This window comes from Pholcus phalangioides, unplaced genomic scaffold (genome assembly GCF_987345545.1).
Source record: "Pholcus phalangioides strain wild (caught in Gottingen) unplaced genomic scaffold, Ppha-v1.0 ptg000015l_1, whole genome shotgun sequence".
Lineage (NCBI taxonomy): Eukaryota > Metazoa > Arthropoda > Arachnida > Araneae > Pholcidae > Pholcus > Pholcus phalangioides.
The window spans coordinates 14248847-14265746 of record NW_028301608.1 but is presented as its reverse complement, the minus strand read 5'-3'; the positions used below and the strand labels follow the sequence as shown (position 1 = coordinate 14265746).

General features: G+C 38.0%; 1 protein-coding gene across 1 annotated transcript in view; it reads left to right on the top strand.

Moving 5' to 3' along the window:
• The window catches only part of LOC149075497 (calcium/calmodulin-dependent protein kinase kinase 1-like), a 113815-nt gene that overhangs the window by 78250 nt on the left and 18665 nt on the right, over positions 1–16900 (top strand). The window contains exons 6-9 of the mRNA XM_089242863.1: positions 3251–3369; positions 3463–3499; positions 6663–6684; positions 9154–9242. Coding sequence (XP_089098989.1) covers positions 3251–3369; positions 3463–3499; positions 6663–6684; positions 9154–9242 — 267 coding nt within the window. The remainder of the gene's footprint in view (positions 1–3250; positions 3370–3462; positions 3500–6662; positions 6685–9153; positions 9243–16900) is intronic.

Sequence of the window (16900 nt, the reverse complement as noted above, 5' to 3'; positions counted from 1 at the left end):
AACTTTCAACACTTTACAACAGATGGCTCCCCAATTCGCATCCAAAGACCACTCGGACGCAGCAAATACAAAGGCGAACTCTTCGGACGACCAGACGTAAACATCACTCTTCATTCGTGTGAGTTCTGACCACGAGGTCCTGATGACGGCTCTCCATTGAAGAGCCGAAACGCGTCGACCATTCGACCAGTGTAATTTATTTGTCTTAAAAACGTGGCAATTTTTGTATAAATTTTTTTATTGTTATTTGCATCGGCCCTTTGCTTTCCCGGGCTTTAGAAATTGTCGCACTAATTAGCAGATCATTTTTTTAAACGAAAAACAACTAATTACAAGATACAAATATATAATATAATATAATATAATATAATATAAATTCTGATTGTAATTGCTCATGTCTCGAACAAGTTACTACAATTAAATACCTTGAGGACATTGATCACAATCTTAAATGGAAGAGTCATGTCAAATACTTGCAAAAAAGATTGCGGCTAGCAATTTATAAATTTTACTATCTCAAGCCTTACTTGAATCAGTCGTTTTTACTAACTCTTTATTACTCCTTGTTTCACTCACTCTTACTATATGGTCTAACTGTCTGGGGTTCTGACTATCTTTCAACCCTTTACCCCATAATCAGCCTCCATAAGAGAATAATTAGAATCATCACAAATAATTTTACTACACCGTCAATACAACTTCATCAACATCTTGGAATACTTACATTACGTCAATTATATTTCTATGAATCTATTCTCCTCCTATTCAAAGGTCAATTCTCTTTGCCTTTAAATACATCTCGATCTTTAAATAGACTAAATAATATGTATTCACTTCACTTCCGTTGCCTCATAAAACACTGTTGAAGAAACATTTTACTTACCTTATCCCAAAATTCTACAATACATTACCACCAGAAATCACTCACAATACTAATTTATCATCCTTTAAAACATGTGTCAAGCAATACATGTTGGTATAGAAAATTTGTTTTAATGTTTTTCTCTTGCTCATATAATCCTTAAATAACGTAACAGTTTAATTTAATTACATGCTGCATCTAGTCGTTTTTGCTTTTATTCCAACATCCAATAAATTAATATTTTTAGTTGCAGCATGTAGAACTGTTTTTAAATTGCACTCCTCTGTTGCCATGAATTTTTATTTTAATTTGAATAATTTTGATTTTTTTTTTTTTAGTTGACACTATTCTGTTTTTCATACTAATTTTTACTAGCATTTACCAGAATGGGTCATTTTTTGATTGACTCCTTGGTAAATTTTTCTCTTTTTTTGTACTGTTATATAACAATAACTTTGATTTGATTTGAAAAAAATGTATATAATATAATATGCAAATATAGAATATAATATACAAATATAAGCATAAGTTACACAAAGACAACGACACAAAACACACACACATATATTACATGCACTACGTAGCCCCAAGGGACTGTATGGTCCTTCCACAGCAGGCCTATATGATTTTTACTATATGATTTTCTTCTTCAGCAACAGCACATTTCTTCTTTAGACGTATTTTAGTATATATATAAATATTGGAAAAATCGCCTTTTTTGGATCCCATTAGCGATATCCTGCATTTACGATCGCAATTTTTACGAAGTTATCCCTGGTGAAATATGGTTGCCCTCGGAATGACGATCCATTTTCTTTTTTAGTTGAATCCATAAAGATTTTACAAATATTAATCCAATAGAATAATATTTCATTAAATCAGAATTAAATCATCAAGTCTGTCTGCGGACCCCTTGTTCCATCGTCGCAGACCATAAGTTGAGAAACGCTGTCCCAGGATTTCAAGGGAACACATATGACCCACAGGTAAAAACACTACTTAAGAATGCACTGTACTGTAGGCCAGTTGTTCTCAACCTAGTGGTACTGGGATACTGCAGGGGGGGCCACGGAAGAACATGGAGAAAGGGGGCCATGACAGGTGGTTTGGAGGTCTGTAGAGAGCTGAGAAGAAAAATTAAGGTGTGAAGAAATAAAGCTTTATATTAGTGACTATATACTTAACAGAATCCAACAAAACCAGGGCATGGACCCGACCGGGCCTCACCGCCTACATTTTGCAACAGTTTCCCTATGATGGGGTTTTTTCGCAGGGCTCCGGCTAGATTTTTCACAGACCCCGTTCTCTATATTAAATTTATTGTGTGAAAAACAGAAAATGATGAAAACTATATTAGGCTCCGGGCTGTAGCTCTGTCAGTCCCACTCTTGTGAGGGCCTCATGTCCATAAGTGACCCTACCTTATGATATTTTGTATAGTACAATTAATTTTGAAAATATGGAAATATGTATAGGCTGTTTATTTCCAGCTAAGTATGGGGCTACCATAGCATCACTTTGCCTGAGGAGGGCATGATGTTGAGACGGTCCTGATAGAACTCGGACTAGCGGGGAGATCAATAAATTCTAGGCCAGTGGTCTGGAGGCCAATTTCCTTTGCAAAATTTTCATTCAGTATAAATTCACTGAAAAAAAAATCATTTCAATACGTATAAAGGATCTTGCTTCTAGATGAGAGTTGAAAACTGTGGGTAAGACAAGGGAGCCACGAGAAAAAAATATGGTTCAAAGGGGGCCACGGGCAAAAAAGGTTAAGAAACACTGCTGTAGGATACTGCAGAGTCGTAGAGGATATCGCGGGCTCCTGCGCCCGCCCCCTCCCCCGAGATTATCAAAAATTAATTTTTTAAACAAATATAAAAAGAATTAAAATAACGAAAGAAAAAAATTTATACGTTGTTTTAATCAATTTCTGTTAATTTAAACGATTTTTGAAGATTAATTAATTAAAAAATGGCCCTCGTACCTTTTCGTACCTCCTCCAAAGGTCGATCCTGAGTACGCCCCTGCTGTGCTTCACTGCATTGTAGGAATTTACGCCAACTGATTAATTTTATGCGAGTAATAATAACGCGGGGATGTGGAATAAATTAAAGCAACCTGCATTACGTATTTTAAATAAGAAATATTGCTTCTAAATGCAAATTTTTCATGTTAAAAGTAGTTCTCAGGAATGATCTTAACTCGTCACCACCTGAGGGTGTATTTTTCAATTTAATTAAGATTCAGTTACATACACACGAAATAAATTACATGATTTATTACGCGTTTTCCTTTGTTCTTTATGTTTGATTATGATTTTTTTTTTTTTTTTACCTTACGTATTTAGAGTCGCTTATTTAATACGTCTGTGATTTAATTTTTAAGGCCGTATTCCGCCTCGAAGAGACGGCCAGAAGCAACAAAAGAGTCCCCTGGAGCAATTATCTCGTGAAATAGCAATACTGAAAAAACTCGACCACGAGAACATCGTAAAGCTCTACGAGGTACTAATTCAATTTCAATCCTGAAGATGTTTGTTTATTTGAAGCCTGTTATATATGCTTTCTCAAATGCAATTAATGTTGTTTTTCTTGCAGGTCCTCAACGAGTCCGATGGTGATAATCTTTACATGGGTAAACGATAAAACATATTCTGATACTTATTCTTTAGTAACAAGCTCTCGAAAAAAAAAAGTGAAACGTAAATAGTATTGTAGTATTTACAGGGTGATTATAATAAAAGTTGAAAAACTACACACTCTGCGTAGTTTTTCCTCCAATAATACTCATCATTCGAATGCAGGCAAATTTTCAGGATATCTTAATGAGACCATAGTAAAGAGATTTATACAATAAAAATAATACAATTTCTGACCACCAGGTGAATAAGTGGCAGTTGTTGTTGTTTTTTTTTTCTTTTTCATTCCCCATAGCCCATATAGCGCATACGTTCACCAGAAGGCGTGCGACATAGGTCTGATCCGTGTCGGTATACTGACGGGCGCTACACTGGTCTGAGCAGTGTCAGTAAACTGACACGAATCAGACTTATGTAGCGCCGGTTCTGTTGGACGTATTCCATTGAAACTTGGTATATGTACTGTATAGACCATGGGGGAAAAAGAAATGCAATAACAAGCGCCACTTATTCAACTGGTGGTCAAAAATTGAACTATTTTTTATGGCATAAATCTCTCTCTCTTATGGTCTCATTAAGATATCCTGAAAATCTGGCTGTATTCGAATGAGTAGTTTTGAAGAAAAACTGCTCAGAGTACGGGAACTTTAATCACCCTGTACATAGTCGGCGTTCAGGCAAAATTCATCAAGTCCACAAATATTTTTTGACGGACTACTGCAGTAGGTTATAATTTCCAATTAGTTATTTCATGATATGAACAGTTATGGACCACGAAACAGGTATCTAAACATCAGTAAATCTACTGTAGTAATTAGAAATCTTGAAAATAATTTTTACTGTTTCTCATAACAATAAAATCTCAAAACTGGATTTGGTGACTTCCGCTTGAACACCGACAATATAGTGTATATGTTGCGGTAAATGTGATAAATTACACATTATTAAACGTTATTATACATAATAACCAGCTATTATGCATAAAGACCGATCGTTTTCTTAAGTTTGATAAATTTCGGTAAATTTATTATTTCGACCAGTAATTATGAAAAAACTTAAGCGTCGTTGGTAAATTGTAGATACTAGATTTATCACATCTACCAAATACGAGACGGCAATTATGCATAATGAACGGTAAATGTGATGAATCAAGTACGATTTGATTCTGTGATGAAGCTTACACCGATTATTATGCATAATCGCCATTTCGTATTTGGTAAATGTGATAAATCGGACTCATTGCCGTGATAAGATTTATTATTTAGATGACCGTACTCGTGTCCCCGAGTCTGAACTAGATACCGTCGACGTTCGTTTGTATGAGCCCGTAGGGACATGAAACATTGGCTTGTAAAGTTAAAGTTCGTAAATGGGAAAGATGTTTAGAGAATAGTATATTGCTTGGGACCCCAGAAGATTAGTTCGTGAGACGTACAGTTCGTAAATTTGACGTTCGCAAAATCGAGCGTCGATTGTATAATGAACTCATTTGATTTAACAATTTTTTTAAAGCATCCCCGAAATAACTCCAATATGGCGAATTCTTAAAACGGGCCTCAATATAGAGAACTAATATTTAACATATTTTACGATCGTACCCAGATATAACGAACTTTTTCAACAAATTGTTTGAATTAATGAAATTTTTAATCATAAAACCAGCATTTTAATCGTTAAATTCATTAAACGGGAGTTCGTTATATCGAGGTTCCCACTATATTTATCAAGCAGACTAGACTAATTTGGTTTTTCATATTTATCTAATTCATCAATTATACTCGGGCTGTGTTTCCTCAACCTTTCGGAAAACAAGAGTCTGCAAAATGTCTGAAACTATTTGACAGACTACTTGTGTCCCGTACTACGGGACACTTCTGTAATTTTCGTTGTCCCGATTTATTTTTATACATTTGTACCGTTTTTTCAACGATATTTGTTTGAATTTGTAATATAAACCAAAGTCGTGAATACACACACAACCTATTCATAACATATATAAAATTATGACAATCAATTACGGCAAAGATTATGAATATTCATCTCACATATATTTCAGGTTTAACGTTTTGTCCGCAATTTTTTCCGAATTATAATTATGATTGATGATTGTGCCTACTTCTGACAAGGTTTTTGATGACTATTGGCGATGTCCCGTATTTTACGGATTACTATTTAAGATTCCGGTTTATCGTACTTTTCCTCAAAGAAATGTGGTCATCAGATTTTTCGTGAAATGCATTTTTGTTTATTGCTATTTCTAGCAGCCCTTTATTTCGATAATTTTCTTCAATTTTAGCAGTAATTAGTAAGTTCCATTTGAAGCAATTGGAAAAATTTAGTGACATCTCGTATTTAGGATCGCAATTTCTTGCATTTTGCTCGAGAATGCACGGTGAACCTAAGTATGAAGGTTTTAATTCATTTGAATATTTTAACCCATAAAAATGGATGTTACTAATATCGCTTACAACGATTGAATAATTTTATCGAGTCTGCCTGAGAGCCACCTGTGACATCGTCACGGACCACCTCTAGTCCGCGGACTAGAGGTGAGAAACACTGCACTAGGGTATTATGCATAAAGCACCGATAAAAAATAATAATTTTTTAGCATTTATCAACGACACTTGGGTATTATGAACAATTACTAGTAATAAATTTATCAAACTTACCGAGACCGATTATGCACAATTAGCCGATTTATGACATTTACCAGAACATGTAGTAATTATGTGTAATTATGTAGTAATATGATGCAATTAGGATATAAATATGCAGTAATTAAACACAGAAAAACAGCGTGAGAATTTTTCTCGAAGAAAATCCATGGATTTCTTACTTGCGTTACTTTGGAGTAACGTAGTAAATCAACTAATCCTAGGATTTGTTGACCCATCGTGATAAATCGTAATCCCCACCTATATATCTCAGTCGGCAATAATCTACTATGCAAGAATCGTAAATGTATCGAGATTGGAAATCCCCAAGAATCCTTCGTCAATTTTCTACCCATTCAAGGTTTTAAAAATTGCACAATACGCCATGATGATTGGTTCTCGGGATATATACGTGCATTTTAAATTACATTTCGATATTCGAGAAATCAATAATTTTGACATTTATGGATAACATAAAATAGAAAATGTTTTTCTCTTACAGTTTTTGAGCTTGTGGAGCACGGGTGAGTGCGATATTTATTTTTTTATATTTTGAAATTATTATTTTGAATGCATCTTATAAATTTTGTATACGAAATTTCTCTTCAAGAAAGCAATGATATTTTTCTCCATTTCTTCTACCGTAGAATATGGACGCTATTCTTCTCCAATGGAGATTTCTTTCTACTCTGACGTTGTAAAAGAACCTCTGAAATCTATATATTTCCATTTGAATTCACTTTCTTTGCATCGGATTTGCTTCTCCTTGCATGTCCTTTATTCTTCCGATATACTTTTCGTGTATATAACCTTTAAGATATGCAAATTCACGAGCTTGAGATGAGGCACACCCTTATAACGAACGCATTGCGTGAAATAAATAAAATATATATTTTTTGCGTATCATTCGCGTGAAACCACTTGCATCGGAATGAGTTTCTTTTTCTAGGAAATTCCTTTGAATATTTATCAATTTATTTCCCGTGGAAAAGTAACTGAAACCTGGAGGATATAACTCTATATGTCATGAAAATTTTCATCTTGTGAAGGGGGAGAATATTTTCCGGCTGAATTATTCATCCATGTCAGATTTCGGGAGGAATATGAGTGCAATTATTTCAGATGAAAGGGTGAAAACTTGAGTCTGTTTCACCCCAAATAACTCGTAAGCCATTGCTTACAGAAACATACTTGGAGTTAGAAAAAGTATTTGAAGAAATAATGTGTGAATCTTTTAGATGTGTCATTTATATTTTACGAAGAGCCGTATATGTATCGACATGTAAAATTTATTTTTTATACGATCCCCCGTCTCTTCTGCGGCCAACCCAATAAAATACGTTTTTAAGGGCAGTATTCGCCGAGGTATTCAAATTCAAAAATCGCTGAAAAGGAGGAAAAGAACCGTTCTTTCCCTCATTCTTCCTAATTTTCACTAAATTATCTGTTCTTTTCTTCATTTTCAGTGAGTTTTGAATTCTAATATCTCGGTGAAAATTGCACTTGAAAATATTGATTTTTTTTTTTTTTTTGTTGGGGTCAAGATCAGCAGGGCAACAACGTTCTTCGGCAGTTGCCGATTGGGAGCGCCAGGAACCCCCCCCCCCCCCACTGTGAACAACAGCACTGGAGGTCCTCGTTCGAATTGTATAATTGCAAGAGAAAAATTAATGATAAGTTGGAAAAAAATGATATAAATAAACTACTTCACAGGAAACGTTTTAATTAGGTTAATGCGCAAAACCATCGCTGCAACGTTGGATGACGGCAGTAGTAATATTGTTGCGATTTGACAAAAATTGTACTTGCGTTGACATCTCTCGATAGGTGTATGTTTTAGTCGTTTTGAGTCCAGTAGATGACATTGCTGCGTCGCATCACATTTACCTAGTACTGGATAGAATGTCCTTCTTTATTCGAGAGCGTTCTCGCTGATCGGTGACTGTAGTTTTTGCTGCTATAAATAGTGGTCCATGGCAGACCGAGACTGCAGACTTCCTGGGGGGGGGGTGGGGTCGGAGTCCACGGCTGAAAGTATTTGAACCACTGTCCTTTCTCTCTCTCACTGTCTCTCTCTCTCTCTCTAATGGAAAGTTAGGGAAGGGGAGGGACCGTATAGAAAATTAAATTTTGTAATACTTCTCTTCGTACATTAAATTACACATCTAAAATGGTCTCGCTATTTAAATACTTTTTCTAATTGAAAGTGAGTTGCTATACCCAACTGTTTACGAGTTACTTGAGGTAAAAAAAGACAAATTTTCATCTATATCAAGTGAAAAATACTTTATACTATGCCTATAATTATAGCTATCATACACAGTCAAACCTCATTAAGGTGGGTTCACTCCTTGGACGAGGCCCTCAGGTGCATGCACCTCTCGTACATATGAGAACAAAAGAAATATCATTACATTTTACAACAAAACTACGAAATTAAGTTATCGGTGACTGGGAATTAAAGTCTAGTGGGGGATCATGAACTAATTGGGAGCCTATCACAGGGCTCTCTTAGGCCTATCTCGCCAAATAGGCCCCCCCAGGGTCATGAAGTGTATAGGTAGGTTTAGTGATAATGAGATTTGGTGTTAACAGGTAAGTGAGCACTTCGATTTCTGCGGTAAATTTATGAAGAGTACTTTTACAGAAGTGACCCCTTAGGCGCAGTTTGGAAACACTCGTTTATCAGGAGTTTAACCCTTTAAGCGGTTTTTAAAATTTTCCTGATCCGCATTATATTTGCCACATTGGAAATGAAAGCGTAATAAGAAACCGAAAAATTTCGGAGTGACCGAAATAAAGCAGATCAAGTTTGACGCTATATGTCAGGAACGCCATAAAAGACAATCGAGAATGTAAAAACCTTCCCGATCACACACACACACACACACAGCGGAGTGACACGTTATAAGGGTGACCCGCTAACGAGGTTTGATTTTATTCGCATTTCAATACGATGTTGTCATTAGAAATGAATGTATCTTCTCTTGCAGCCCAGTAATGCAATTACCTACCAAGTGCCCTTTACCCGAAGACAAAGCATGGCATTATTTTAGAGACATCATCATGGGAATAGAATATTGTAAGATTTCATTTGACACAATTATTATTATTATTTTATATATGAATCGTATTCATGCTACCAGGTCCGTCAAAAGTTCGTTAAACTTTGAAAATTAATTAAAAATATAGCAAATGATGATACAAAAAAATTGTGGGTTGCACAAATAAGATTTTTTAAAGAAGTATGTGCGTGCGTACGTGCGTGCGTGCGTGCGTGTGTGTGTGTAATAATCAGGCCGTCAATAAATTAGATGGATGCGCGTGTATTCTTCATTGACCTTATTTACTCCATGTCAGCGTCATCAATCGTCGACTTTTGGCACTTAAAAAAATCCGATCTTCCTCTGATTCCATTTAAGCAAGCCATAATTTACCTTCATTTGTTACTTTCAAAGTTTTTACAAGCTTTAGATGTACTCTGTAGTTTTGAATGTACTGGCACGTCTCTCAAACTACACGTTGATTGTTCGTAATACTAGTTTTGTTTATAATATTATTATATTTGGTATCGTGAACGCTTTTTGCTTTTTCTTCATTAAATTTTAACTTCTTCATATGAAGGAGGCAATGACGGAGAAAATAAAAGCTTCGACTGGCGATCAACAAATTTATGCCCGTATTCACCGACGGAGTTGAAACTCTGAATCGTAGGTTGAAGGATTAGAGATCAATACGGATTCGTAAAAATCCCGAATTTAGCCAATCCGTGTCGATCTCCAATCCTTTCATCTGCTATTGTAGTTTAAACTCTGTCGGTGAATACGGCCGTTACTATTTTACAAGCAAGATAGAACTAGACCGGTGAATTTCCCAATGTTGGGTCCACAAGAGGGTAATTTGAGTTTTTCTATGAAGGCGTGGAGAACCCCCTCTAAACTCCTTTCAGTTCATTGCCTAAGGGTTCTTAATGTTTTGTGTTCCATGGAAAATTTGTGCCGGTAAGTCCACGGACTCATCCCCCCGTGCCAATAAAATGAAAATCGCGAACTCCTATAAAATATTTTATTTTCTTATCTAAGCTCACGGACCCCTGATTAAGAACCACTGCTTTTGACAGAGTAAAAGTAGACAGAAATTGGAGGGGGGGCGGTGAACAAAGACTTGAAATTTTAAAACCCTGGTTTTAAATTTCAGGAGACAAAGTAAAATAATGGTTCTCAAGTCTGACGAGGGGGAACTTTGTTATAGAACTATGAAGTTTCAAGAGTAACGGGGGTACCCCCTAACAAAAATAGTGGAAAGACATCAGTATTTCAGAGATGTTTCGGTGGGGCATGGACTAAACAAAAGGTTTGGAACCACTGAGCTAGACTATCCTTTAACTTTTTACGGTCCTATGTCAAGGGGAACTCGACAGATGTCCGCATCAGGAAACAATCATTTTTGTCGCACCAGTCATTTTGTTCACACGAGGGCTAATTTTTTTTTTTTTTAGACCGGGACCTAAAATTTATTGCCGATTCCGAAAGGTAGTCTTGTTTTTTATACTCATCGAAAGGTTGGTGCGCTAACCCCTTGATGGGGGGACTCCCTGCGGTAGCAATTTTTTCTGCTGTCATGTCGCCGTTCCTGTTGTACCCCTGCGTCAGGAAATTTCCTGACAAGGACGAACCGGGTATCGAACTCGCGACACCTCTAAACATCCGTTGGTACTTTAGGCGAGTATCTTACCGACCTGGGCTACCGCGCCCATCAAGAAAGAATGGTATTTCATTTTTAAAACGGCCCCTTACGCTAACGGAAAGTCCCCGTGAATTTCGCTTCTCAGCAGAACTATAGAGTACGAACTGTACCAACGAAATGACGGGAAAAACCTCTTGACTACGAAGGGTCAGTTCTGGTTTTACTGTACTGTTAGGCCACCCTTCACTCGATATTTTAAGATATTTTTTTGGATAACCACTTCAACGATATTTTTTTTATTATTTGCTCAAATTCAATGAATCAATCCATGTAAAACACAAGAGAGCAATGCGGCAAACAACTTTACAGGGGGCAATACATTCAAATGAATTTTATTGATCAACTAATAAATTACAATTTTTCGCGTCGAATAAATGCATAAAAACGCATTTTTTGATTATACTAACGAGGCCGATTTATAGAAAAGATAACAACATAAATTTGATGACACGTGATGATCTTGTATCAGCATGTATCAGAAGCCACTAGGGGTACTGCTATTTTGGATTTAGTTCTTACTAGTTCTGAGGATCTAGTTGAACATGTTTCGGTGGGGGAAGAGTTTTCTTCCAGTGATCATCGTATCGTCAGATTTCACTGTAACTTTTCCTCGGGTAAGGTTGTTAACAAAAGATTGGTTCCTTGTTTTCGGAGAACTAACTTTGATGTTTTGCGAAGAAGGTTAGCGGAAGTTTTCAAAGACCGGTTGGAATCAGTAGGGGTGGTAAGTCAATGGGAAGAATTTAGTACGAAGCTGTCCTCTGTTTTGCACGACGTCATACCCTTTGTTCGAAAAAAGCGTGTTTGTACATCACACCCTCTATGGTTCACGGATAGCGTGCGGAACCTTTATCTTGAAAAGAAAAGAGCATTCAGAGAGTATAAAAGTGGACGAGGTGACCTATCATTGTTTACTGATAAAAGAAGACTGTTGAAGAAAGCGATAAGGGATAGTAAAAAGCAAGTTGAATCTAGGTTGGCAGATAACATTGGCTCTGACCCAAAATCATTTTTTCGATACGTCAATAATGGATGTAAGGGGACAGTTGGCCCCCTCTCGATAGGAGGCTCAAAAGTAGAGAGCAATGTAGGCATGTGTAGTGCTTTCAATGACTTTTTCGCGTCGGTTTTTAATGGAGATAATGATATTCGATATACGGGTGTTGCATGGGGTAATAAAACGCTCAACGATATTCAAGTGGAAGACGTGGAGGTCCTAAATCTTCTAAGAAATGTATGTGCAAGCAAAGCACCAGGACCAGATGATATCTATCCCAGGGTTCTCAGGGAAGGTGCTAATGAATTGTTGGGGCCAGTCGCACAGATATACAGGAGTAGTGTTGCTGAGGGTATCGTCCCGAGAGATTGGAAACTGGCTAACGTTGTTCCGATATTTAAGAAGGGTAGTAGAGAAGTGGTGTCTAATTATCGTCCAGTGAGTTTGACGAGCTCCCTCTCGAAAATTTTGGAAATTATCATCAAAAGGCAGTTTGTGAAGTGGATAGACGAGAATAATGTATTGTCGGATAATCAGCATGGGTTCAGGAAGGGGAAGTCATGTGTAACTCACCTCCTTTGCTTCTATGATTACGTGACTAAGGCTTTGGGTAAGAGCAAAAATGTCGACGTTGTTTACCTTGATTTCCAGAAGGCATTCGATCGGGTCCAACATGGCAAACTCTTGAAGCGTTTACACGAGATTGGAATAGGGGGCAACTTGCTGAATTGGATAGAATCGTGGTTAAGAGATAGGTCGCAACGAGTTATGGTGAACGGGGAATTCTCTGGTTGGACAGACGTCACAAGTGGAGTTCCTCAGGGAAGTGTCCTTGGCCCCATACTTTTTTCACTTTTTATCGATAAACTCGATCAGGGTATCGATGGAATTACTAGCAAATTCGCAGATGATGTGAAGCTAATGGGGGTAATCGGGAATGAAAGCGATAGGGAGTTGCTCCAGACCAACTTAAACAAGATTGCAGCATGGGCAAATGAATGGAGCATGACGTTTAGCGTAGATAAGTGCATGGTCGCTCATTTTGGTTCGAACAACCCACGGTTCTCTTACGAGTTGAATGGTGTCACTATCCCGGATGCAACTAGAGTCACCGATTTGGGAATTCTCATTGACGAGCGACTTAAGTTTTCTGAACATTGTTCAGCGGTTGTCAAAAAATCGAATAGAATGCTTGGTCTCATTTTCAAAAAGGTCTCTTCGCGTTCTCCTAAAGTCATTCTTCCTCTTTTTCGAGGCTTAGTTCGTCCTGGACTGGAGTATGCTGTAAGGTTTTGGAGACCATACCTACAGAGGGACATAGACTTGGTTGAAGGGGTGCAGAGAAGAGCTACGCGTGTCCTTATTGGCACACAGGGCTTAAGTTATGAAGAAAGACTTCATTTTTTGAATATGTTTACATTGGATGAACGCAGGTGTCGAGGAGATATGATCGAAGTGTTCAAAATTTTCAATGGGATGGATAGGATGGACCATGAACTTTTAGTACACCGCCAATCGACTGCTTTTACAAGGGGACACCAGTATCGATTGGTGAGGGACAATGCAAGGTTATGGTGTCGCAGGGAATTTTTCTCCAATAGGGTTGTTAATAAATGGAATAGCTTACCCCCGGAGGTAGTAAATTGTAACACAATTGACACGTTTAAAAAGAAATACGATAAACATGTTGGGGTAAATCGAGAAGCTATCCATTCTTAGAATAAGACAACCATAAGTAATCTTTATGGGCATCGTATAATATTTTATCATGTGTATATATTGTTTGTAATTTGTGTTAATTGCATTTTTAATTGGGTTGCTGTATTTTTGAAACATATGACAACCATATTTTTATGGGCATCTTTTTATCAGCCACCTCGTTGGGCATTTTGCCTGTTGTGGCGTTGTATTTGTATTTGTATGATAATGGTGCCTCTCGATATAACGATAATTTTAACTTTATTTTCAAAAGGAACCATTTTTTTAATGGTCAACCCTCTTTTACGAATGAAATGCTTTTGTCCCTGATGTCGACAAAAAAGTGGTTTTACCGTATTTTATGCAAAATAAAAGCATTTTGCAAGACAAATACAGTTTATAGTCGCTGTCGACTTCAATTTACTCAAAACTCCGGGCTTTCTCGTGTACGTCAGACGGGCTTCTCCACATACGCTTCAAGCTCGTAGTCGATATGTTCGCAAGCAGAAGCGTTTCTAGCTAATATGTTTCCTCGTAACGTGGATCAATCAAGTCTAGACACTCGTAACTTGAGGCTCACAATATATAATTTGTTTTCAATTGCCACGTGATAATTATGTGATTATCTTCAGTGAAACTAGAAAATAATAACTTATATCTCGGCAATAAGTAAGTATGGGAAAGTGATTTTATCCAGGTAATGGAGAAATAACTTATGCTTGTAGATAGTCAGATAAATCTGAAACTCGTTTCACGCGAAAAACTATTCGATGAGACGTATCCGCGATTTATCAGCCATCCTAATTTTCATTGATCATCAGTATTGTTTGAAGCATTTGCATCTTCGAGTGCGGCTCTCTCGATATGGAAAGACACGCCAATAGTTTAAGACTTAACGTTACTGTTTTCAAGTAATTTAGTCACCCAAGAGTGGTCTGATTTTTTTAGAGGCATTGTTTCGTTAAAATTGAAAATAAGGAACATCTTTCCGAGTGTCAATAACAAGAAAGTTCTCTTCCTTGAAGGCTTTCCGGGTTCCGGTAGTTTTAAGGGTTTCGTAGCGTTTGATCATAAATAAATCACCTAAAAAGCTTTCACTGGATAGTGCTTTTCCCAACTGGAACACCAGTTGGAAAAGCATGCACTATGCGGTCACGTGGGCATCATGATGAGGGTGGACCATCACCCTGACGGCAGGGTGGTGGTCAGCTGAAGTTATTTTCTGTGGTTTTTTTTAACTTGAAGGAGCGAATGCGAGCTGAGAGAGATCTTTCCTATTCAAAAAAATTCTCCCCACAGAGAGAATTTACTCCCTACAACATAAAAATGCACACATGCAAAATAACCAACCGAGTAGTTTGCTTTTGAGCTCGAAAGAAATACGGAAGCACTTCTAGTTAACACCGAACAGACGTTTCTCAGAAACGAATTTCACGTCAGGAAGCACATTCCAACACGCACCAATTCAATAGAAGTTCCTCGGAGACGTTTTTTAAAAAGCGCCTCAATCCTTGTCCGACTCTGTTCTAGTGTCGGATTTGATTGGACGTGCGTGATCATAGACGTAAAATCAGGATTTTCTTCCTTGTAACCTTTTGCATGTGGCTTTGGCGCTATTTTTTTTTTCAAGCAACTGTGACGTCATAGAAACGTCACAGTAGACCGCGAGGCTACCGTAACTTTTGATCCATTTGGCGCCACCATATTTCCTAGCGACATTTAATAATGGATATTCTAAATTTAACTTTAGTTCGGCAACCAGGACCGATGCAGTGGGCAGTTCACGGGACGCTTGAAACGAAGGTTATGAGTTCGAATCCCGTCGTACCCACCCAATTTTTTTTCTAACATCTTCGTTTGAAAAGTTTAATTTCTTATTACATTAAATTTTTTTCTTTTAACCGTTGCACGGGATAAATATGATTTATTATATTATAATTCACCAGAAATTGTCAGATGCACGGGAATGGGGGGGGGTGTTCCCAAACAGCGAACTTGGCGATACAGGGGAATGGGGGGCCACCCCCGTATAATAAGTTATCGTTTATTGAATCACTAAAAAATGTTTTCATTTTTTTTCTGATTTAAGCAAAATGTGATTCAGTTGCATCAAGTTGACAATAGTAACGGCTCGCGAAGTGAGCGCCCAGCGAAGCTGGGCCCTGCTATCATTTATTGATTCATAATGCTAATACACTGCTCAAAACAATTAGGGGAGCACATGGTTTTAACAAAATTACGCAAAGATGTATACCGATAAGTAACATAAAATGAATCATCCATAATTTAAAGCCTAGCAGGAAACGGAAGAAGAAAACTTCATATGCAAATCAAAGTTCATGACGTCAAAAACCAGAAAAAGGAGATAAGGGCAGAAATCGGGATGTTGCAGAAACGTCTGTTTTACTGCCGTAACTGTGAAATTCGATTGCGCAGTATTTTTTTTTTTTTTTGAGACAAGGTGACTTGAGGATGTCTCAACAACGAGATTTACCGGAATCCATGGCATGGCGTGTTATAGGCAGACTGGAATCCGGGCAAACACAACGTAGTGTCGCGGACGCTGTTGGAGTCGCTAGAAGTGTTGTTGCAAGGCTGTTGAATCGATTCCAAGAAACAGGAAATGTTAGACGTCGACCAGGCCAAGGTCGGCCACGCCGCCACTACAGCAACTGATGACCGGTATGTACGGTTAACAGCCCGTCGAAACAGAACAGAGAATGCTACGCAGCTGCAAAGACGGTTGCTCTTGGCAACAGGACGAAGGGTGTCCAGCCAAACAGTACGTAATCGGCTTCATGAGGGAGGGCTCTATGCACGTAGGCCAATGGTCTGCATTCCGTTGACCCCACGCCACCGTGCGGCCCGAAGAAGATGGGCTGCTGAACATCGAGATTGGGAGCAACATGATTGGAGCCAAGTGCTGTTTACAGACGAGTCCCGATTCAGTCTGGAGTGTGACACCCGACGTGTTCTGGTATGGAGGGACAGGGGCACTCGAAATAACCCCGCATTCGTTCGTGAAAGGTCACAATACAGACGAGCTGGTTGGATGGTATGGGGTGGAATCAGCATAGGCGGACGTACGGACCTGCATATCATTCGGAATGGCACTTTGACGGCCCTAAAGTATGCAGACGAGATACTGCGACCTCATGTCATCCCTTACGCTGGAGCCATTGAAGATTCCTTTGTTTTCCAGGATGATAATGTCCGACCGCATAGAGCTCGTCTGGTGGAGAACATGCTTGAAGCTGAAACAATACAGCGTATGGAATGGCCAGCGTGCTCTCCTGACC